The 24,617-nt window shown below is 40.8% G+C and overlaps 5 protein-coding genes across 5 annotated transcripts; 4 read left to right on the top strand and 1 right to left on the bottom strand.

The window, feature by feature from the left end:
* The first annotated feature begins 370 nt into the window (after window positions 1-370).
* Window positions 371-4,130, top strand: LOC104440235 (mechanosensitive ion channel protein 10). The gene is made up of 4 exons (XM_039300135.1): window positions 371-2,186; window positions 2,380-2,673; window positions 2,752-2,954; window positions 3,863-4,130. Exons 1-4 carry the CDS (start codon window positions 1,953-1,955, stop codon window positions 4,128-4,130), a joined length of 999 nt encoding a protein of 332 aa, XP_039156069.1. The 5' UTR covers window positions 371-1,952.
* A 5,559-nt stretch (window positions 4,131-9,689) lies between these two features.
* LOC104440234 (mechanosensitive ion channel protein 10) lies at window positions 9,690-12,879 on the top strand. The gene is made up of 5 exons (XM_010053191.3): window positions 9,690-11,005; window positions 11,100-11,223; window positions 11,574-11,867; window positions 11,947-12,149; window positions 12,599-12,879. Exons 1-5 carry the CDS (start codon window positions 9,690-9,692, stop codon window positions 12,861-12,863), a joined length of 2,202 nt encoding a protein of 733 aa, XP_010051493.2. The 3' UTR covers window positions 12,864-12,879.
* A 1,586-nt stretch (window positions 12,880-14,465) lies between these two features.
* Window positions 14,466-19,332, top strand: LOC104440233 (mechanosensitive ion channel protein 10). The gene is made up of 6 exons (XM_018871482.2): window positions 14,466-16,436; window positions 16,525-16,648; window positions 17,298-17,591; window positions 17,671-17,873; window positions 18,414-18,708; window positions 19,086-19,332. The coding sequence occupies exons 1-5, from the start codon at window positions 15,049-15,051 to the stop codon at window positions 18,676-18,678; spliced, it is 2,274 nt and encodes a 757-aa protein (XP_018727027.2). The 5' UTR covers window positions 14,466-15,048; the 3' UTR covers window positions 18,679-18,708; window positions 19,086-19,332.
* An 886-nt stretch (window positions 19,333-20,218) lies between these two features.
* On the top strand, window positions 20,219-20,900 carry LOC108958781. Its single transcript, XM_018871481.2, has one exon. It carries the CDS (start codon window positions 20,365-20,367, stop codon window positions 20,728-20,730), a length of 366 nt encoding a protein of 121 aa, XP_018727026.1. The 5' UTR covers window positions 20,219-20,364; the 3' UTR covers window positions 20,731-20,900.
* A 27-nt stretch (window positions 20,901-20,927) lies between these two features.
* On the bottom strand, window positions 20,928-24,204 carry LOC104438150 (replication protein A 70 kDa DNA-binding subunit A). Its single transcript, XM_010051235.3, has 2 exons — window positions 23,747-24,204; window positions 20,928-22,866 (listed from the first exon to the last, which is right to left on the bottom strand). Exons 1-2 carry the CDS (start codon window positions 24,010-24,012, stop codon window positions 21,207-21,209), a joined length of 1,926 nt encoding a protein of 641 aa, XP_010049537.2. The 5' UTR covers window positions 24,013-24,204; the 3' UTR covers window positions 20,928-21,206.
* Between the last annotated feature and the right edge of the window lie 413 nt (window positions 24,205-24,617).

Raw genomic sequence — 24,617 nt, 5'->3', positions numbered from 1 at the left:
GTCATAACATTCTATGGTACAACTGTTGTAGATGCTCAATATAATTATTTCATAAGAATAATTCTGAAAAGTGGTTTTGAGCATCCAAAATCCTCTGATCAAAAGCTTTAATATATAGTATAAATTATGTTCAACTCCTAATCCTGTAATTTCAAAGTCCAACCTGAGCTACTTCCGCTCAAAGTTGGAAGATGCTTAGCAAAATTTTCCTAAACTGTTCTAACTGTGTTTATTTTCAACTGAAACCTTCTTAGATTTTCCTTTTCCCTGAAAAGTAGTTTTCTCAAAGCAAATTCATGCTCTCTTCTTTAAGAGCCCTTTAAAATGGAGCCTCCCGTGAACCTATGCTGAACCAAAAACCCCCTCTCATCATTGTTAATCCGCTCCCTGCAAAACCCCACTCATTTTACCATGTTCTGCTCTTCCTGATTCACTCTTTTGCTCTTGCTCCTCTGCCTTTCGACTTCTTCTGCTGATTTTGCGTTGAATTCATCTAAGCCGTTCACTTTCGTGATAGAGTCTATCTTTTTACTCAGAGAAGCTCTCAGCTGAGAAGCTTTTATATTTGTGCATCACTCATGGAGGTTAATGCGAGTCCGTTAGAGAAGAAAGAAGCAAATGAAGTTGTCCTTATGATTTCAGGCGTTGAATGTCAAAGCAGAGGTTCTTCACCAAAACCGAACACTGAGCCAATAGAGCTTGAAAATCCTCTGTCAAGTTCACAAATCTCCAATTTGACAAGCCCCTCTGCTATGGAGCTCACTCAGTCGATCCCGACTCCGAGTGAGCATCGACTGAGTGAGCTTCTGAATATCCAGACCAGAAAGTCCATCTCAAGCTCTACAAATGAGAAGCTGAAATCGAGATCCATGGAACCGCCGCATCCTAGTGATACAAGTGCTAGTGCATCTAAGGGCGCTGTGGAACTGGCGCTGAGCAAGTCTCCAGTCAGTTCGGTTCCATCACCGGCTGTAGAGGACGAAGACGATGAGGATGTGTGCGAGACTGTGAATCCCAAGTCCCAGGTGATGTCGGGCAGAATGAAGTTTATTTTGGCTCAGGTGGTCATGTTTGTGTGCATCACAGTGCTTCTGATTGCAAGTTTAACCATTCGTAATCTGCGAAATATAGTTATTTGGCATGTGCATTTGTGGGGATGGTGTTTGCTGATGTGGGCAATCTTTTGTGGTATGCTGGCGACAGATTGGTTGATCAAATTATTGATTTTCTTGATTGACAAGAAGTATCTGCCTAAAAGAGGGTTTTTACTTTCTCTTTGCATTAAAGGACAGTGCCGAGGTGTTGGCCTGGCTGTGTCTGGTCACTTTAGCCTGGGTTTTGCTGATAAACCATGGAGTGAAATGCTCGAGACACACGACCAAGATTCTGAACCGGGTCACGAGGGCGCTCGTTTCTTGTCTTGTAGGAGCTGCCTTATGGCTGATCAAAACGTTCCTCGTAGCATGGCTTGCTGTTTCTTTTCAACACAAAAGATTCTTTAATCGCATGCAAGATTACTTCTTTCAACACTACGTGATAAGGAAACTTTCTGGCCGCGCGGTTCCAGAGATAAGTCTCAAAGTGAATATAGAGATGAAAATGGATAAAGTTTCTCCTTGGAAGATTATAAAATTTGCCGATTCCCTAGATGAGGCAGAGAGAGAAGATAAGGATATCACCGATGCACAAAAAGCCAAGGATGCTGTTAAAGCTATAATCAAGAAAGTAGTCAAGCCAGGGAGCGAGTGAGAGCGCTAACTTCCTTAAACTCTCTTCTACTCTAGCAAATGATACTGTTGCTTCGAAGCTCCAGGATTGGTGCAGTTGGTTGGGACTTCGGGGGGTTTCCAGCTGAGAAAATAGAGTTTAACCTTTTGAATTTCGCCAACTGCATGCAAATTGCTCTAGATTTTGAGAAATTTGCACAGGCCAAAGACTGGATTTAATAGTTCATGGGGCTGCCTTTAGATAGTCGGGTGTCCAACCCATGCCCTTGGGTTATTGAAAAAAATCTCATTGCTCCAGAGTGCGTCACTGACTCCTGTTTTCTGCTGTTTACTAGGTTTATCGAGAAGGATGACCTTTCGCGCTTCATGCGGAAGGAACAAGTTGAGAAATTATTGGCTTTCTTTCCCGGAGCGAAAGAAACTGGGAAAATCAGGAAGTTGTTTTTCAAGATCTGGCTGGTAAGTGTGTATCAGATCTCTTTGCTGGCTCTTATCTCTCTTCCAAGCCAAATATTCTATGAAGCTTGTTTATAACAAACTGAAATTAAGGAGATTTTTTTGGAAGCTGAAAGAACTAGGAACCATGCATACGGACTGATAGATAAATATAGACATAAGGACATGATCTAAACTATATAGTTCACGTCTGCAGGAGAATGTCCATCTTGAACGAAAATCAGTCATTCGCGCCTTCAAGGATACGAAAACATGCATCGACACCCTGGACAAGCTTGGTTCAGCACTTTTTCTCGTCCTGATCATCATTCTGGGGTTGCTTCTGACAGGATTATTGACAACGCCAGTGCAAATCTTTATTTCGTCGCAGCTTTTGCTTCTCGAGTTCATTTTTGGGAACGCTGCCAAAGACTTGCTTGAAGCTATCGTGTTTGTATGCGCGAAGCATCCGTTCGATGTGGGCGACCGCTGTGATGTCGATGGGGTTGAGGTGAATGACTAAGCCTATGACTCTGCGTGACTGGTATGTACAGATTCCATACTCGTCTGACTTTTTAATTCATCACAGATGGAGGTTGCCGTGAAGAATATCCTGACTACTGTCTTCCTGACAAACGACGGCGAAAAGAAAACTTACCCAAATTCAGTTCTGGCCTCCAAACCCATCAGCAATTTCAACAGGAGCCCGCCCTTGAGCGAATCTGTGGAGTTCAAGGTCGATTTCTCTGCTTCAGACGAGAGCCTTGGAGCTTTGAAAGATAAAATACAAACGTACGCCATCTCCTTCTCCCGAATCTCTCTTTTTATGCATTTAACGCTGCACCTCGCACAAATGATTGCTTGTGTAGGACACGTTGAAACTGTCGGGACCTATCCTTTCTGTCGAAGGGGAAAGGACAAGTCACGATTAGGTCACGATTAGGCGTGAGCTCTCCTTGCGCGACGTTAAACATTCAACGTTAAGTTAATTTGACTTTCAATTGAAGAGTCACTACTAGCCTATTAGAAACCAAATGAGGCATGTGAATATAGCAACCAAAGAATATGGAGTCGGGTACTTAATTATACTAATTAATTAACTAGTGCTTTTTCAGTACCTAATTTTATTTTGTCACCAAAATGTTCAAGTGGATTTCTTGTTAATTATGAGTCCTAAGGTTCCATCCCTAACCCAGCTAAAGGAAAAAAATAATCAATGTTTTAAAAATGCGCATCAAGTGATAATCGAAATGGTAGTGCGCAAACAACAACCCAGCATTTTTCTAAGAGCATTTAAACTCTATTATTCTACTGTAGAGCCCTAAGGGTTTGTTCAATTTTTAGTATATTTTTTCAAATATTTTCACACATTTTAAAAGAAAAGTGCTCAAAAACCTAATTTCAAAGTTTTTTTCTTAATTTTAGAAAAAAAAAAAAATATTCTCTGGATTTTTTCCAAAAAAAAAAAAATTAAGATATTTTTAAATTTTTTAAAAGGCAAGATTTCGGAAGAAACGCAAGTGTGGATACAGAATTTTGTGTATGGAGAAATTTGACAATTATGGTTATAAACATCCTCTACTTTTGGCTGTTGAAGCTGTAGCTTGGAGTTCAAGAAATTCCGGCGTCTGTGTGCGCGCTTCCATTTTAGCACTGCCAAATAATTTACAAGGTGCAATTCCGATTGAAAAATCCTTCAGGTACTTGGATAGAAATCCGAACCACTGGCATCCGGATCCCAGCGTTGTGGCCAAGGAGATCCTGGACGGTGACCACTTGAAGATGGTTCTCCACGTCACCCCCACGATGAATTTCCTAAATGCCAGGGAAAGGGCGGCCCGGAGATCCGACCTCGTGCTGGAGCTGAAGAAAATCCTCGAAGAGCTCCATCTCAAAGTGGCGCGTGCATCCTCAGTAATTAATCTCAGTCAGACCGCGATCGGCAGCCACTACTGTGCACGGTTTTGACGACTCCAGGAGTGTTGCGTACCTAGTAATCTGCAACTTTGTGAGAATGGGACCTCATTTTCTGTAACTTTGTAATCTGCTAGCGTGTGACTATGTTCCTTGCTTGATCATTAATCACAGTGCATAAGAATAACAATGTACCTCTACATATAGACCAGGACAGACTTTCAAATGACAAAGACGTCTGTATCCACTCATGACAGAGTTCATCAACTGCTTTATGGATGTATAATACCCATGTTAGATGATATACATGAGCTATATCTTTGACAAAGTTGGGCCCTATGATCTCCAAGAAATGCAGGCCGGTTTGTTTGAAGAAAACCTTTTCCGGGATCTATGGTCAAACCTGATCATATCGTACATAAACGGGCGCCGTAAGGTCCAATAGAGTATGTAATATGACGTAGATGGATTTCGTTTTAGCTGTTTCACTTACTTGATTGTATAGAAATGCATTCTTTTATTTGCATCGACCCGATTTATGATACGATCAAAGTGAAATAAAGCCCTAAAGAAAGAAGAGCAAAGGTCAAACTATATTAGTACCAAGTACATCCTTTGTATTTAATGTCAAAAGCTATGCCATTTGCTGGCCCGAATATTTGGATCTTCGGGTTTTAAACAAATTAATTAGATAATTAAGCACGTCTAAATTGTGATATTGATTAAGTAAAGGATATGTTCAACTTCTTATTTTTTTATTCCTCCATTTGACTTTTCTTTACGTAATCGACTGCACTGAGGCCGATCCCGATGGATGTACGGGTGACATAAACATCGAGACCTCCTTAATCGTGCCCTGTTTACTGTACTTGATTTATCAAATGACTACATTGATGGAGTCTTCACCAATGTTTATAATTGCGCCATTGCGTCGAGTTCCGAGCATTTTCAAGTCTCTCTTCCGGATTCTGTACCGTTTTCTTGTGGGATTGATCTCATCCGGTGATCCGTATGAGTTTCAAGTGAGTTGGGCTTACATGCAAGCGCATCTGATACTAATTGATTTAAGCCAATTGTCTCTGGCTTAAGCCTCGCGCCATTTATCATAATTTTTCATGGTTGAAGATGATAAAACAAGGCAACGCGATGCTTCTCCAGTTCGGTAAAATAAAGAAATGTTGATTTATTATGGGCTAAAGTACACACAAGTGCCAAAACTTGACACAAATAGACACTTAAGATGCATATAGTAATGTTTTTGTTCCAGGAAATAATTTTTGTTTAGAAACATTTTTTTCTATTTTTGTTCCCAAAATAGTTTTTAAACATTTTAAGTGTTTGGTAACTATACAAAATTTCTATTCCTCAAACATAAATGCATTTGGTATGATCCCAAATATTTTTGTGACTTATAATTTCTTTTAATTTATTAATAATTTTATTACTTTTCTTCTTTCTTTTCTTTAGTTGGCCATCGGCCTTGGCCACGGTTGGCTAGTGATCGGCTAGACGAGGGTCGGCGAGGTGACCTCGCCCAAATCTGGCGAGGTTGAGCCTCACTAGCCACCGGTGAGGCTCGACCTTGCCTGGGCACTGTGTGGTCAGTCTCGCCTACCCAAGTGATGCCAACCTTGTGGTGGTTGGGTAAAGCTCGATTGCCAGTGGTTGGTGAGCTCAGGGTGACCTTGTCTAGGTGATAGCCGGCCATCATCGAGGCTAGTGACTAGCTAGGGAGAAGAAGATATGAAGAGAAAAACAAGAAAAGACTTATTTCTTAAATTGTTTCCACGAATGAAGAAGTAACTTTTTTTCTTGTTTTTGTTCTAAATCTATTCTCGAGAATAAAAAAATTACCAAATGTGTTTCTATTATATTTATGTTCCGTGAAATAAGAAAATAGAAATACTTGTTTCTAGAAGTGTTACTAAATGCACCTTAAGTGTCAAAACTTCCCAAAAGGTACCCTAAAGTACCAAAATCAAAGAAGAATATGACACTTAAGTGCCAATGGTAAAAAAATTTGGTCAAATTACAAACGCGACATTTTTCCAGGGAGTTAAGTGCAAAATGATGTTTTTTTTGGTGACGTTGCTATATAAATCTAAAACGATGTCATTTTTCCTTTAGATTTGAATTTTAATAAAAATAATAATTAAATAAATAAAAAGAATCAAATTTATTTTAAAAATAGCAACATTTGGTGGGGACATGCATAGCCCTCATTGCCGTTGCCCCACCATCGCCAATGGTTGGGGGAGGGTTGGTCAGGGTTGCTAAGCCCTAGGCAAGGATTGCCAATCCTGGGTGAGGGCTTGGAAGCCCTTGCCTAGATATAGGGTGAGGGTCACAACTCTCCCCTAGATTCAATGAGGGTTGTTGGCTCTCGTCCGAGATCTAGGCTCGGGCTTGTAAGCCTTCGTCGGCGGTTGGCTAGGCCAAAGGTTGGTAGCCCTTGGCCCAATTAGGCAAATGCTGGCGACCCTCATCAAATTTGGGGGAAGGTTGCAACCCTCGCCAAAGATTTGGGCCCTCATTGGCGTTTGGCCAAGGTCAGTAGCCCCTACTTAGGGCTTGGCAATCTCAGCCGACCCTCCCCCACCTTTGACAACCCTTGCCAAATATGGTGGGGCAATGGCAGTGAGGGCTCTGTATACCCTTGTCGAATGTTGCACTAGTTTTTTTTATTCTCTTAATTTATTTTAATTAATATGTACATTAAAATTTGATTTTTGAGGCAAAATGACATCGTTTTGCATTTTCATTGCTAAGTCAACTTTCCAATATGTCACCTAGACCACTTATATTATTAAAATATGCCACATCAGATTTACGGTCACTTTTGTTGAACTTGGTATTTAAATTTCCTAATTTTCAAAAAAAAGTAGAACTTAATTGTACCTTTGAAAAAAAAATGTACATTTTGAAAGTTTTGGCATTTAAATGTTCACTAATACCAAGTTTTGACACTTGTGTTGTACTTTAACAATTTATTATGGATAGACACACTTTTGTGAAATGAAGAAATGCTTTTGGCGTGTGATAGTAAGAGAGGACAATCATAGAACTTGCTCAATCTGGCCCTTAAGTCCTAAAGTTTTTGAATTGTGTATAAGTCCTATAATTTGCAGCCGTTCTCTATGTTAGTCCTTTGGTTAGCTATGTCAAATTTGCAAGGACAAAATATCTATCTGGAGCCTTTTCAGCCACCTAGAAAAAAAATTCTCAAATTAGTACATATGTACTAGATATACCATAAATTAATTTTCTTTTATAGAAAAATTGAATGTTTAAAATCAAAAACTCCAAACTAATATAGATACGATAAATTTACCTCAAACTAATTTCTTGACAACCGAAAATCCTCCAAAACTCTCATTCATTAATTTTCGTTAAATTGAATTAATACCATGAAAAATTACAAATTGATACACTTATAACAAACTGGAGGGTCAAATCCTAAATATGTATATTCGCAAATAAACACGTGTCATTTAACTCATTAATTTAATAGTAATATTTAATGAAAACTAATAGATGGTAAATTTGTAACAAATGTACAAATTTTGGATTTTTTATTAGGTTTTTATGGTATTTATCCTAATTAAAATTGATCTAAAGTTGACCTTTTCTTTGGGTAATCAGGCCTATTTTATTTATTTTGTTCAAGGCCTATTACAAGGGGTTGACAATGAGAAAACGCTGCACTAGGATCCAAAATGAAAACCCTTGACCTCCATTTAATGTTCATTTTCACAACACATTAACACCTGTATGCATGTGCTTGCAGTACTCGCGATGTTTTGCTTCTCTCCTGACCATCATGCTATTAAATATTTAATGTACAATACGATCTGTGGTCAATATATGTAATTAAGTTTATATTTCCCTCTTGGATCTTTGTCTGTTTAATCCAATGCTTGTACCGATAAACATGTTGACTGCGTTGACTCATTAAAAGAAAAAAAAAGATCATTGCGTCTACACTCTTTTTTTTTTTTTTAATGTACCCAGCACACACCCAGCACACTCCTTGGACGAAATAGAGATTAGGGAGGTCGTGCAGTCACCATTTTCCCACGATTGATTTAATTATGAATTTTTCAGATTTTACACTAAAAGCAACAAATGTGGTTGTTTCCGAAGACCAAGAAATGATCATTCCATCCCTAAAATTTTTATTTGTGCACGTTTGTTTTATGAAAAGCAAGTGATTTAGAAAATATTTTTTAAAAATGATTATTTATATCATTTAAAAGAATTAGTCCACATAAACTATTCTTATTATCGATAATAATTTATGCCTTATTATTTTCATGAATAATGAAAAAAATTTCATTCATTTATTTTTGTAAGTGATATAAGAGATTATTTTCTAGAAAATATTTTTTAACTTACTCATTTTTTCAAAAAACCAACGTAGCAAGTCAAAAAAGAAGCCCATTTTATCAAATACAACCAAACTTCGGCTGAAACAGTAAATTTCAAGCCCAAAATTTCAATGTTTTGCTTCACATTTTCAATAATATTCCCCGCAAGGCAATCGGCAACCAAGAGAAGACGAACTCATCGTCTCATCATGCCCTTCACTACCTCTGGTTGAAATCAACAAACAAGCAAGTACCGAAACTCATTAGTGAAAGACAACTGGACTGAAAGCCGCTCACAATAAGCCGCAAATGATCACACCTCTATACCAGTCGCAGAGACCCATGAACTAAAGGTAGCTTGAGAATTTTGCCTTTTTTTTTTTTTGTTGGTCGCGAAGAGAGACGTCTTCATCCCTTGAAATTCCTGAGAAAATGAGAAGAGGAGGTGGAGTTGTTGCAATTTTGAGGGAGACGAAATTCTGGATTGAAAATGAAAAGAGAGAGCTCTTGGTCGTGGAGATGCGGGGGAGAGAGCAGAGATAACGTGAAGAGGGACGGCTAATGGAGAAGTAACGCAGAGAGAAAAGAGAGAACTCCAAAATTTTGTGACAGGTGGGACGCCATAGACAGGTGCTGCACTTTGAATGAAGTGTTTTATTGCTGAGTCGGCAAAACTGTTTCATCTAAGATTTTCTCGAACCACCAGCGCATTAATCGTCGGTCCAACATGGATCCCGCTGATTCTTGGCACATGTGGAATTTTAAGAGGTTGTTCAGAGTGATTTTCGTAAATTATTTTCTTCCAAATCTCGCATTACACGCGTTTGACTCCGTTTTTTTCGACTTTCACTTTGATCGAGCTTTTAAATCATGTGATATTGACAAGAAACGAGGCATTTTAACTAACATTTCCCGCGGACCTTGACTGGTGCGGAGATGAAGCCTTCTCTCTGTCAGTATAAATCCTCCAAATCTCCTTCGTTTCCTCATGATTTTGCTCTGCTCTTTCTTTCTAATCTCCTAGTTTCTGCGTTCTCATTTGGGTGACCTCTCCTTTTGTTTCTTTGTCTTCCCTTCTGGTCCTCCTTTTCCATCTATTTCAATGTTCTTTCCTGGATTCGGGCTTTGCATTCATTCATTCGGTTCAGCTAAAGCTTCCATCTTCACATTAAAGTCCCAATATTTAGAGAAGAAGGCTTAAGCGTGGCTTAGATTTTGAGTGGCTATTGAGAGAGAAACATTCATCATGGAAAATAGGAAAAGTTTGTTAGAGAAGAAAGGAACAAACGAAGTTGTTGTCATGATTCCAGGCGGTGAGCACCAAAGCACAGGTTCTTCATCAAGATCCAATCTTGATCCAACAGAGATTAAGAATCTCCAATCAAGAGAACAGAGTTCTGCTCAAGGAATCACTCGATCTGGCCCAACACCAAGTAAGCCTCGCATAAATCCCACTGTTCATATAGCTAAAAGCAAGTTCCTTTCGAAGCGGAAATCGAGATTTGAAGAAGCATCAGGTCCTAGTCATGCTGCTTCAGTTAAGGACAATACCCAACTGAAGATTAAAGAGATTTTGCCTAATGTTGGTTTGCCTCACAATGATACCAGTGCTAATGCCACTAGAGACAGTGCAAAAGCCATGCCAAACGTGGCTCAAACGCCTCGTTGGAAGGCTGCCAAAGAGGGAGATGATGAGCAGCCGTACAAGGCTGCAAATTTGAAGGTCGAAGAGACGGCCAGCAAGAAATCCATCAAGAATGTTATCTGGATCGAGTTGGCAGCATTTGTGTGCATTATGGGACTTCTGATTGCGACTTTAACCGTTCACAAGTTGAAAAATACAGAAATTTGGCACATGGAGCTGTGGAAATGGTGTGTGCTGGTGTTGGTGATCTCTTGTGGTAGGTTGGTGAGTGACTGGTTGATTAACACATTGGTTTTGTTGATTGAGAAGGTCTATTTGCTCAAACATAAGGTCCTGTACTTCGTCTATGGATTGAAGGACAGTGTCCAAAGGTTTATTTGGTTAGTTTTCATTCTTTTAGTTTGGGTTTCGCTGATGAACCATGGAGCAGAGCGATCAACGCAAGAGAGGGAGACTCTACATTATGTGACAAGGGCTATTGCTTCTTGTCTTATAGGAGCTGCTCTATGGCTTGTCAAGACACTGTCAATAAAATTAGTTGCAGCTTCTTTTCAATGTGAGAGGTTCTTTGATCGCATCCAAGAAACTCTCTTTCACCACTATGTAGTCAAGACCCTTTCAGGGCCGCCTTTGATGGAACAGGAAGAAAAGCTCCATGGGCAGCTCAGTTTCAAGAAGTACATCAGAGGAGTGTCGAAGAAGCTAGAAGAGGTGGTCGATGTAGAGAAGCTGAGTAAGAAAGGGTTGGTTAACGTCATTAGTGACTCATCCCTAGGGGTTTCATCTCTTGTTGGAAGCCTTGATCAATACTGTGGTGAGGACACAGAGCAACAAAATAAGGAAATCACTAATCAATCAGAAGCAATGGCGACTGCTGACGAAATATTCAAGAATGTCACCAAGAAGTCTGGACATGAGTAAGAAGAACTATGCTGTCACACACTTCCCTTGCGTTCCAGCTAAAATTTGCTTAGAAATATCCCATCCATAGCTGCTTTATGTCTTTACTAGGTACATTGATGAGAAGGACCTCTTGCGCTTCATGAAGGAGAAAGATGTTGACAAATTCATTCCTTTGATTCCAGGAGCGGCAAAAACTGGAAAAATCAATAGGTCATCTTTAGAGGAATGGCTAGTAAGTCTTACTAAATTGATAATATGTTGAATTAGGAAGCTTTTTGCTACCTCTCACTATGTTTTTGAAGATCCATAACTTTCTATTCTCATCCAAGTTCTGATTATCCCAGAACAGTCAATGAGTGTACTAAATCTCAATCTTGCGGTGTTGTTGATTCATTTAGAAAACTTGTGATAATTGGTGGGCCATCACCCAGTGACTGCTTAACCACAATTCCATGCTTCAGAATTGGATTAGGTCTCCTGCCTTTTGGAAATAAAAGAATCAGAAATTTTTTGGCTCGGCCCGAAACCAAAAATTAGATGAGTACATTCCTAAGAACCTATTTACAGAGTTTATGTCTGCAGGTGAGCGTTTACCTTGAAAGGAAGTCCCTCACCTACAGCTTGAACGATACAAAAACGGCCATCGAGGAGCTGAACAGGCTTGCTTCAGCAGTTCTGCTGGTTGCTATCATTATCGTGTCGTTACTTATGATGGGAGTTTTGACGACGCAAGTACTTGTCTTCATTTCATCCCAGCTTTTGCTTGTGGCATTTATGTTTGGGAACACTGTCAAAACATTGTTCGAAGCCATCGTTTTTGTTTTCGTGATGCATCCCTTTGATGTTGGTGACCGTTGTGTCATCGATGGAGTGCAGGTGAGTTACTAATCCTAAGAATCCCCATGATTGGTCTGAGCCGATACCATACTTTGCCTAACACTTAAATTCCTAATAGATGGCGGTTGAAGAGATGAATCTCCTGACAACAGTCTTCCTGACAAATGACGGCGAAATGATATTCTACCCAAATTCAGTTCTGTCCAACAAACCCATCAGCAATTTCTACAGGAGCCCCAACATGGGTGATGCCGTGGAGTTCACCGTTGACTTCTCCACTTCGCGCGACAGCTTTGCTGCTTTAAGGGATGAAGTGAAAAGGTACGTTGCCTGCTACTCCTGAACCTGTTTAATGAGGCATCAAAATTTGCATTTTCATGCCTGACAAGTCATGTAGACTGGGGCGAGACCAGACATAATCATGTAATCTAAATTGAAAAGCATTTCATAATATGTGCTTAATACAGAGAGGGACAGTCTGCTGAATAAGAGAGAGACTCTACAAGTTTAAGATGGCGGTGCAATTAACTGTGTGAAATAAAACTCAATGCGAGGGTGTGTAATGGCTTATGAATCTGTAGCTTGAAGTTCAAGAAACATCGTTTACTGGTGATTATGCTTTCTTTTGTTCATAACGCGAGAAAGAATGCAGACAATTTACACCAGGCATTTTTCATTAGCATTGCTGAGTTCTCCTCCCATACAATCGTATACAAGTTTCTGATGGAATGGCATTCCTTGGGTGAAAAAAAAAAAAAAAAAAAAATCAGGTACTTGGAAGATAGGTCTGACTATTGGAAGAAGGATCACAGCTTTGACGTTTCTGAGATCGAAGACATGAACAAGTTGAAGATGACTCTACACGTCCGTCACACGATAAATTTCCAAAACCCAGGAGACAGGAGCACCCGGAGATCAGAGCTCGTGTGGGAGCTGAAGAGGATCTTCGAGAAACTCGGTATCAGTTACCGTCTGCTTCCTCAAGAAGTTCGAGTCAGCTACACTGGTTCAGCGCCTGCTGATGCGAGATTCTGACTCCTCGATGTGCGAAGTTCCTAGCCAACTGCAAGTATGTCTTAAAGTGATCATTTGCTTTTCCTGATCATAAGTTGAACGTCCTTTAGGCTAACAGAAGGTATGAAATCACAGTATGCTGGGAATAGGATCCTAACGCCTTTGCTCACCAACTTTCGAATTCTGCTTATAATTATGGAGGAGATAACTCTAGCATTGAGACATATGTTCGTCAATTTTACTCATTTGACCAAGATATGTCTAGTACTAATGCTACAGGCCTGGTTAGATTTGAGGTAACTTTTGATGAAATTGCAGAAATATTAGATATTTGTCACGTCACTCTTGAACAATTTGAGCTTTTAGCTTGATCGGCTGCATTATCAGTTTAATGACCCAATGTATGATGTAAAATCCATCAAGCGTCATCTGGTTAATTTCCACTAGAAGAACTCGTTGATCATGTTGAAAGGTTCCTGCTCATAATGATGCCTTCTATTTTGTTTTCTCTATGGAGTGCAGATACGATTGCTTGGCGAACGGATTCAGAATTCATTCCAGTACCTCGAGGGCCCAGAGAATCTCAATGAATCACCTGAAATGATCCGATTTCATTGTTCAACCCTGCACATCAATGAAATATCATTCCTTTTTCACCCTTTCAATCCCTTGTTATCTTGCTTTCCATTCAGCACTTGATATATGATGTTTGTGATTGGCATAAATAAGTAGATTGAGACGATACACTATAACAAATCGTTGTCAGATTATCTGATTTCGATTGTTCTAACCTCGTACATCAATGAAATGTTATTCATTTTCCCCTTTCGACCCCTTGTTATTGTATTGTACTTAACGAGTCTTGCTCTTTGCTCAACATTTGATATTAGATGTGTTGCAGATTTGCATAAAAAAAGTAGATTGAGTCAATATATTATTTCAAACTATAAATTGTTACCGGTAAATTCTACGAAAATTCTAGTTAAAGTTTGAAATGAGAGCCCGTTAAACTCTCAATCACTACAGTTGAAAACGCGTGCTGACCTGAAATTATCACAAAAAGTCCAAAAAACGAAAGTTGGTCCGGCAGATTCTTTTTCCAAAAAGTTCTAATAATTGCCCAATCCTGTAACCATCACGACACAATATAAAAACATGATTTGCATGTGTACAACGCTTTCCACTCTGGCTGCGGCACATCAAATCATCCCACAAGTTGAACTAGTTTTGGCTTTCCCTTTCCCTTGACAGTCATGTCATTAAAAAATGGCTGAACATATTTCCTACTTTTTTAGTCTTTAACCCTAATCACCTTCTCTAAAGAACACAATTTCATTCGATGATATAATCATAGGATGTCGGAGGCATTACTCGAGCAATCCTGCTTCTTTTGTGCAACAAGCTCTCCGAGTGACATGACATTTATGCAAGACATGTCGAGAGTCGATAACATCTTATGGGAAGTATTTTCTTACTTTATAAGTATGATTTTCTTGCTCAGATCTGTAGTGCTGATGTCACAGCAAATAAAAGATAAAAAAAAGGTCAACAAGCAAGCAGACAAAAGGGCCTGACCGAACTTTTGCCTAACATGTTGCCACAAAATAAACGATGATAACGTTGATAATGTCGAATGTGTTGAACACGAAGCCTCAATCAACAGTACTTCCATGGCCGGAATGTCCCATTTTCCCACTTCATTCTCTGCCATGGTCGACGATTAATTGTTAGCAGCCGTTTGGATGAGGAGAACTGTCCCTACCGCCCCCATGGAAGTCAATCCCGACTGCTCTAACCCTCCTTAAAACCCTGGCTGAATAGTTGCATTTTCATCGTCAATTCCACCCTGCCTCCTCGTCCCGTCAGAGTTCCTTGCTAATTTGCTTGCTTGCTTGCTTGTTTGTTGCCTTTTTCCTCTGCTTTCCTTGTGCTCTGTTAGAAAGAAGCGGGAAGAATACGGACCGAGCTCAAGATAACGAACTGGGTACTCCCAAATTGCCCGGGACTGCATTAATTATTTGTTTCTTGTGTTGCTTAATCTGTCGCACTTCTCGAATCATGCCTAAGTATTCTTTAATATTAGCTAAAGCGTGACCCTTTAGGGAAAGCTTCCATTTTAAAGGATTCTGAGCTGAGCTTACTCTTTGGTTACTTTCTTGATTTGGGAGAAAGGGCTTCTGCATTTGTTAAAAGAGCTGAAGTTCTCATGGAGACAAGTAGAGGCGTGTCGGAGAAGAGCGAGACGAACGAAGTGGTTGTAATGATCTCGGGCAGCGAGTATCGGAGCCAAGGCTCCTCGCCAAGACCCAATATTGAGCTCACAGAGCTTGAAAACCTTCAATCTAGAGTGCAAGATTTCAACTTGACAAGCCCTCCCCCTCAGGGACTCCCCCAACCTAGCCCATCTGCTTCTAAGCCTCCAAAAATCCCCGCCAAGAGGTCCCTTTCGAGGTCTTACTTTTCGAAGCCGAAATCGAGATTAGCAGAACCATCATATCCTGGTGATGCTAATTTAGTTAAAGAGAGAACCCAAGTGAAGTATCCTCAGTCTCCCTACAGAAATTCACCTAGAGTGGGTTCACCGTATAATGCCGCAAGTTCTGGTGCCAATAAAGACAATGTGAAGTCTGTGCCAATCACGCCTCGGACGCCGTTGATCACATCCCCTGTTCCAGAGGAGGAAGATGATGAGGAGGTGTACAGGACTGCAAACTTGAAGGTCCAACAAATGGCTGGTAAGAAGTGTCCTAAGGTAATATTGGTGGAGTGGGTTGCATTTGTGTCCATTATGGGACTTCTGATTGCAAGTTTAATTGTTCACAAGCTGCAACATACTTGTATTTGGGGATTGAGATTGTGGAGATGGTGTGTGCTGGTGTTGGTGATTTTTTGTGGGAGGCTAGTGACTGAATGGCTGATCAATATGGTGGTTTTCTTGATTGAGAGGGAATTTTTGCTCAAACAGAAGGTTCTGTACTTTGTATATGGATTGAAAAAGGGTGTACAGGCATTTATGTGGTTAGGCTTGGTTCTTTTAGCTTGGGCCTTGTTAATAAATCATGGAGTCAAGCGATCAAGACACACAGAAAAGATTCTGAATTATGTCACGAGGGCTCTTGCTTCTTGTCTCATTGGAGCTGCCATATGGCTGATCAAAACACTGTTGATAAAGTTACTATCTTCTTCATTTCAATGCACGAGGTTCTTTGATCGCATCCAAGAGTCGCTCTTTCACCAGTATGTTGTCAGGACCCTTTCAGGCCCGCCACTGATGGAGATGGCCGAAAATATTGGCCGCTCGAGAAGTAGCGGCCGGCTCAGTTTCACGAAATACAATAAGGACGCAGCTAAGAAGCAAGAGGAGGTGATTGATGTTGAGAAGTTACATAAGATGAAGCAGGATAAAATTTCTGCTTGGACTATGAAAGGGTTGATTAACGTCATTGGCGGGTCAGGGCTATCAACTCTTGCCGAGAGCCTTGATCAAAGTGATGACGAGGAGGAACAGCAACCAGATAGGGAGATCACTAACGAATGGGAGGCCAAGGCTGCTGCTTATCAGATATTCAGGAATGTAGCGAAGCCCAGGAGCAAGTGAGAAAAGCTAATGTCTGACTTTCTTTTGTCATAGAAGGACTTTTGTTTGAATCTGCTTCTGATTCCTGCATTATGCTTTTACTAGGTTCATCGAAGAGGAGGATCTTTTGCGCTTCATGAAGAAGGAAGATGTTGACCACGTGATCCCATTGTTTCCAGAAGCAATGGAAACTAGGAAGATCAGGAGATCATCTTTGAAGAATTGGCTGGTAAGAACATGCTAAGGATTTAAAGTTACATTTCAATTCTAGTTCCTAGCCCTCGAGAATGTTTCCCATTTCAGAAAATCTCCATTTTACTATCATGACCATCTCCACATCCTCTCTCGGTTCAGTGGTTTATTAATGGGTTTCAATTTGCTGGAAGCAATTTTTGTCATATATTACTTCATTAAAGAACTCATGAATGAGTATTGTGCAACTCATTACCCCGGTGTGGTTTGTTGGATGATTTCCCATAATTCCATGCTTCTCAATTGGCATCTCTGACCAATTCTGTTATGAAGTTCGTAACAAAAGATGGGGGTCCTTTGGAGTTAAAAGAATTGCAAGGTCTTTTACATATTTGAGTTGCTGAGATCCTAAGAGAGTACTGAGACCATGCATCTGAGACCCAGAGTTTGATTTTTGTCCTAGGATGCACATGAAACTATACTCTAACCAAAAGTATTCATTTGGACTTGGATGAATGGTACATACTTCCCTAGGTCCACAAGTTTACCAAAGAGGAATGAGTCATCGAGTGCTTCTTCCTCAGGAAGGTTCTTGGACATCAAAAGCGACAATTTAAGATTTTTGACACAGGCCATTGAGATGATTATTTAACTTGTGGAGCTGACAATGTAATTTGTCATTGCAGGTAAATGTGTATCTTGAGCGTAAATCTCTTGCCCTCTCCTTAAACGACACAAAAACAGCCATAGACGAGCTGAATACGCTTGCTTCAGGAATTTTGCTCATTGTGATCATCATTATCTGGTTACTTTTGATGGGATTTATGACGACACAAGTACTCGTCTTCATATCATCTCAGCTTTTGCTCGTGGTGTTTATGTTTGGTAACACAGCCAAAACCGTTTTCGAAGCCATCATATTCGTCTTTATAATGCATCCCTTTGATGTGGGTGACCGTTGCGTAATTGATGGAGTGCAGGTGACTTATTAATCCTACAACTCTACAAGACTATATTGTGTCAGGCAACAGTCTGGCTGACATTTTGATTCCTTTGCAGATGGTGGTTGAAGAGATGAATATTTTGACTACAATCTTCTTGAAATATGACGGTGAAAAGATATTCTACCCAAATTCAGTTTTGGCAACTAAACCTATCAGCAATTACTATAGAAGCCCAGAAATGAGCGATTCGGTGGAGTTCACTGTTGACTTCGCTACTTCAGTCGAGAAAATTGGAGATCTAAAATCTAGAATTAAAACGTATGTCATCTGCAGTCTCTGCATCTCAAATTCAGGCAGTACATTTTGCATGCATAATCAACCGTGTCGATTATGATGAGGTGCGGCATAAAACATCCGTTATGAATTGCAGATATTTATTCATTATTAGTCTGTGGATGGTGTCCTGGTTGTTTAGAATTCGGTGTCAGCATTGGGCTTCTGTGAAACCTATCTGATGAAATAGAGCAGCCCCTTTTTTAATATGAAGAAAGGCACAGCTACACAATAGAAACAATGATGTCATCGGATCGAGTTGCTTCATATCAAGATATCTTTTAATATGCACGAGACATCAAATATGCTTTCCATTTTTCGTAATGTTTTTGCATCTTTTTTGTGATAAAGTTTATGCTTTTGACTCTTCAAGATGTAGCTTATCAAAATTCACAAAAGATAGTCACGTCACTATTTCTATTTATAGAGAATATAGGTGGACATTAGTACTGTGGAATATGCTCTTCTATATGAATATTTGTCCATTCTTTCAATTGAATGGCATTCATTGGGTGTAAATGCCAGGTACTTGGAAAGCAGGCCTAAACACTGGCGTCCGGCTCACAGTGTTGTGGTTAAGGAGATCGAGGATGTTAACAAGTTGAAGTTGGGCCTTTACGTTAATCACACGATCAATTTCCAAAACTACGGTGATAAGAGCAGCCGCAGGTCGGAGCTTGTGCTGGAACTCAAGAAATTCTTTGAAGAACTCGGTATTAAGTATTGTCTGCTCCCTCAAGAAGTTCAAGTCAGCTATACTGGATCAGCAGCTGCTAATGGACGGTTTTGACTCGTCCAGCAAGTTCCTAGTTAGCTGCAAGTATGTGCCTTCTTTTTTCTTCCCTTGATTAGTGTGTCGCCGTGTGTGTTCCTCACTCAAACTGGGACATCTAAACATTAACATCTATAATCTGAAAATTGGCGAGTGTGAAGTCACGGCATTTCTTGTGTTGGATCTGATTCAATCTTTCATAGGCTATGCTTCTAATTTTGTTTTTAACTCCTCTAAGGCGGTGAAACTTAGCATCGTATATCAGACTAGTCTTTCAGTATATCATTAGGTTCGATTTGGTTAAAAGATCGTTGGTCCAGGAAAATGCTTAAGGCTTGATGATTAATGAAGCATCCGGTATATCACGATATCCACTTCTTTTGGAATACTATCTTTACTCTCTGCTGTATAATTTGTTTTGACAGGTTTGCGCTCATATCGTGTGAACTGCAGATGTATTTGGTTGGTGCTGAACTCCATTTTCATGTGCTTATATCCCAAAGGAGCAGAATTTACTCCGTGTTCACTGGAAATGTTAAAGAAACGAGCCAGCTCTCCTCCTTTTGGCCGACGGGAATGCACGGCTCATCCCTTATATTTTTAATGAAGAAATTGTATATGATATCAAAGAGCAATGGAGTTATTCGATTCTTATTATTTTGCTGCATTCAATTCGTTTGATTTTCTTTAACCTTTACTTTTACTTGTGTCATTTCTTTTGGCTTGGTATGATCATAGTTTATTGGAATGATCCTATTCTGTTTGTTTCCAATGCGTGTACTGTTTGCCACTGAGTGCACTTTGCATCAAATATGCATCGATTTTCTCTCTCCTTACTCCGTGGAAAGTCACTGGGATTCTCGACAAAATGCAAGGAGGAACGAGAGCTTTCACGAAGCAAGTGATGCTACACACATTAGCATGATCCGTTGAACCGATGATGCATGTTCTTCTAGACCCAGTGACAATGGACACAATCTAATCTACAGTCTTTCGCACGGTCGAGAGGAGCTGCCTCACGAACCCCATGGTTGAACTCTTCCCTTTCCCGCTTTTGGAGACTGCTGCATGAGTGGCAATTTGATCTTGTGTCGTTTTGATGGTTGCATCATAAGAAAATCACTCCCTTACGATCGTCGAGCAACTCCTCGAGTTTCAAACATTTGGTGATGAAAATTTGGCCTTAAAACAATGAATCAACATATTGTTTTGAGTTCGGATCACTTTCATTTCTATCATGCTAAATTGACGTCTCTTGTTAATTTATTTCGGTGCGAATAACTTTATCGAGTCGCCCCATCTCGCTGTGTTGAGAAATGTCGAGACTCATTGGGCTAATGCAAGCCCATAAAATGTATACATCTATTCACGGTTCTGGGCAAATGTTATGGCCCTGGAAGCTTCAACCAACATTCCAGACTCCAGGACATCACTAGCTTGACGGTGATTGGGCGCTTGGGTTAAGTGAAGATAACCTTATCCATCAACCCTAAAAGGAGAGCCTGCCACGTCGGACAAGCCTCTCCATAGACCAAGCCGATTGGGATCTTCTCTATTTTCCACCTCACATTGTCCCTTCCTCTCTCTCAAAACCATCCATTCAACAGCTTGTTCACCATTCAACAGCTTGTTAATACTTGCAGAGGCCAAAACGACTGAAACTAGAGAGAGAGGGGAAGGGTGAGGTGAGATTTTGGCAGAACAATGGCTTCAACCTCTGCAGTTTCGATGGCTATGCCGTTAGCCTTTGCCGGGCAAAAGAAGATGCCGAACTCCGACAGCTTCTTCAAGCCATTGCCTGTGAGATCGACAAAGCCAATCCCGGGGTCGAAGAGCAGCGGGAAATTCGAAGTCAGGGCTTCGCTGAAGGAGAAGGCCATCACGGGATTGACCGCAGCCGCGCTCACGGCCTCGATGGTGGTCCCGGAAGTGGCCGAGGCAGCCGGGTCCGGGCTCTCTCCCTCCCTCAAGAACTTCTTGCTCAGCATCGTGGCCGGTGGGGTTGTGCTCGGCGCCATCATCGGTGCCGTGATTGGCGTCTCCAACTTCGACCCCGTTAAGAGAAGCTGAGAGGAGAAAGAGAGAGGGGGAGATTCTTTTACTCATGTGATTTCTCTGTCGTGTTGATGCTTTCTGTACTGATCTCTGTACTGTATTTGTAATCTGTCACTTCTTTTAGCTGTAACATTGCCCTCGGAAAGCTGATGAAATGTGAAATTTGTGAGTTCCATTTTGGCACATGAAAGAAACGGGTCGCTGTTTTTTTATTTGCTCTTTTGCCTCAAAGAACATCTTAGAAACCCTCTTTCAGACCACCGAGAAAAAAATCTACGGCGGGAGAAATGAACCGATACATGATTTTACAAAGAACAAAGACCTTTCAATTGTTCCTACGTTACAGGTTTGCTAAAACAATTATATTTGTCTAAAACTCAAGTCACTTGATGATAAAGAATAATCTGGTGGGAAAGAATGCTACTGCTTATTAATTCTCTCTTAAAACAGAGAGCCACCTATTAATCACCCAGAACCCTTGTTCTTGATTATCACGAGACTTTCGAAATCAAATCTAGCATGTATTGGCTCTCCGAAGAGTAGTTAACCTTATCGGCCTTAACTACGGTGATCTTCACTCTCTGTTCATCTCCATATGTTTCCTCCTTTATTTTGAGCCTGAATAGAAACTGATAGAAAAGTTTACTTCGGACGGTCTCAGCAAATCTTTCATCGTCCTGCTGTTTGAGCATGAACAACTCCTTGGCCGAGAAACCCAAGATCTCTTCACCGGATTCCTGGAAAGCAGTCACCCAAGTCAATCCGGTATGATCTTGTATTTGGACTTGGAGGAGATACCTGTAATCACACTCCTCGAACTCTTGGTTGCACCTATCGCACAGCCATCTTGTGTTTCCTGCCCTCGTCACTTTCTTATTACATTGTCTATCTCCAATCATCAATGGGCAAGCTGTGTAGCAGAAAGTATCAGTCTTGATGAAAGATACTGTCGCCTTCACTGTGATCCAATCTGGCTTATCTGATCTTCCAAGGCCTTCTTCTTTGATTTGAGACACGGTCTTACGTATCTCATTCTTGGATCCTCCGGACATGATTTCCCTGGAAATGGACAGAGAAGCCGCATCCTTCCCCCCAAAATCGAACCAGCTTCTCAGACTACAAGCCTCTGGAATATCCAGATTAATAAAAAGCTGCGTGGAAGAAATGGTACCGATAGATTTTCCACTGAAGTCACTGACTTTCCCAGCTTTGACAGCCAAAACTGGAAAGATTCCAGAATCAATCATCTCTTGCACTTTCTGACCCTCCCTGTTGCAGAACTCACCCCAGAGAGTCAATTCCACGGTCCTTCCAGATCCATCCTTCAGATTCAGATTTCTTCTCTGAGTTTCCATACCATTTTTTCTTAAGATTGGAACAGAGGGGTTGATAGATACAACAACTCCAATAACATCAATAATAGAATTATTCTCAGCATTCTCAATGTCACTAATAGGTCTGAAGGAGAACTGCTGTTGTGGAATCGAAGCATCTTCCTCGGGACAAACATCCACAGTCGAAGTGGCCTCCAAAAAAATCTCCCATTCGTTCTTCAGATGATTAAAGTTCTTTTGTGCAGGTTTCAAGCTACCTTTTGAGATCAAGTAGACTTTTCCTACCTCAATTATATCGTAGAAACGATCAACAACAGCATTGAAGCATGTCACCCGAATTTCTCCCCCATCAGAATCAAGGAGATCAAAGGAGAAAACCTTCCCATCACCACGTGCATTATTATATCGGCGAAGATCTCCTTTTGCAGTGACTCTTGCCTTTATGGCCCACCTGCCTTGATAAGGGTTGAGAGCAGCAATAGGTATGATGCGTGCAGGTGCCTCATTCTTCATAACTGGGCCACGATTTCTGTAGTTTGGTGGAGGCCGATATGGAGGTTGAACAGTTGGTCGAAAACTTTGCATATTCTGCACAGCATTTGCTCGGGGAGGAGGTTGAACAGCTGATTGGAAATTCTGTCCATTTTGTACAGGATTTCTGCCATTGATATTGTCATTACTGAACCTCTGAACATTCCCAGTGTTGATATTAGGCAGCACTTTCTGAGCTGCTGCGTTGGTCTCAGGATACATTTTTGGGTTTCCAATGATTTCACAGTCTGGTATAATGGTCTCCATGTTTAGCACAACAATGATCCTGGAAATCAAAGTTAAGATCTCTTCACTTCACAAGAACATAGATGCCAACTAATTAAATGAAAACAATGAGGCATTTCAGTTTGATTTGTCGGCGTAACAAGCAAATGAATCGTTGAAATACAACTAATTCTCAACAGTCAAGGTCTTGATCTATCACTCTTTGAACGGGTACCAATATATTGTCATTGTGTAAGTTTTTACTTTCCTTTCTTCCAAGACCGCAAACTTCATGCTGCTTCTATACAACACCAGAAAAACCATGATAAAACTTTCTACAACTCTCGAACCCATTCTTGCTAGCTCTCAGACAAGTTTCAAAAAAGATATATTCCGTATACCCTGAACATTACAAACTAAGAACTTACTCAACCAATTACATTGCTGCACAATCTAAACACCTAAATGCACAAACTCAAATCTAAGGACATCGCAGGTTCTTGTCCACTCCTAACATGTATCATTTCAGAATACATTCAATTTGATCAATAGCCATTCCAAGATAGATTGCTAAAACAACTCATTCAAAGCAACTTTCGAGCATTTAAACACCATTTCTATCCTTTACTTTTCCAGTTCTGGTAAGGCAGCTCTGCATCATGAAAAGCATTACACTAGATATCCAAGAGCTATACTGATCAACATCATGCTTAATACCACACAAATCAACAGAGCACTCATATCTGCAATTCAAGGAGTAGCGACCTTCATCTTTAGGTAATGTCGAAATCATCGCTCACCGACAGACCTCTCTCTCCATACGATCGAACACCGAGACTCTACATCGATTAGCTACTCCAAATTTACTCAAAACAAGTGACCATCCCATTCAAGTCCAAAATCATGGAGCGAAATGGCGCCGCCACCGCGGCGTTACTCACTTGCGGTTCTGGACGACGCTGCAGATGTAGTCGATCAGCTGGACGACGGAGCCCTTGCGGACGCGGCCGGACTTGACGAGGTCGTTGAGCTGCGTGGCGAGCATCGCGTGCTGGGAGGAGACGCCGTCGGAGAGCAGGAGGCGGTGCCGCTCCTGGCCGCCGCTCCCGCCGACCGGCCTGACGTCGACGACCTGGACCAGCGGCTTCGAGTCGACGTCGCCGCCGTTGATGGCCGGGATGGCGTTCGGCGTCAGGCTCACCGGCATCGCTTCCCCCCGGCCGGATCCGGTCGCGCCGTCGATTCGAGGGGTCCGGGAACGGCGATCGAGAACCCTAGGGAGATTGACTTCCGGTCAATGCGGAGATGGCGATGGCGAACTTGACGTGTTCGAGAGAATCGCAGAGAGAGAGATGGCGGGGAAAAGGAGGTGGAGGGAACCGACTGGGAAGAAGGAGGAGGTTGGATTTGGGTTTTTAATGGTTCGAACGGGCGTGTACGGCTGCGAATCACATTTTGTTAATTTCTACTTTTTCTTAATTAGGTTCGAAAGTCATTTTCTCCCGAAATAAAATAATAATATTTTTTTTTGGGTAAGAATGAAATAATATTTCGAAATTTACAAAAAAAAAAAATTGATCGTTTTTCTTCCTTCGGTCATTCTACTTTATGCTTTTTTTCATTTTGAGTGTAAGTTTTAGTACTTTGCTTATACATTTTGTCTAAGCTTAATACTATTATCATTCACCAAAAAAAAAAAAAACATAATATCTGGGTAGATAGATATAAATTTATTAATTGTAACATCAATCGATCATTGACTATTATTTAATTGAAGGCAAGATATCGTACAATAATATACTACACATTAAG

Source organism: Eucalyptus grandis, chromosome 8 (genome assembly GCF_016545825.1).
Source record: "Eucalyptus grandis isolate ANBG69807.140 chromosome 8, ASM1654582v1, whole genome shotgun sequence".
In the NCBI taxonomy this organism is placed as follows: Eukaryota; Viridiplantae; Streptophyta; class Magnoliopsida; order Myrtales; family Myrtaceae; genus Eucalyptus; species Eucalyptus grandis.
Note: the sequence above shows the minus strand (reverse complement) of the source record. Positions and strands in the feature narration are given on the sequence as shown.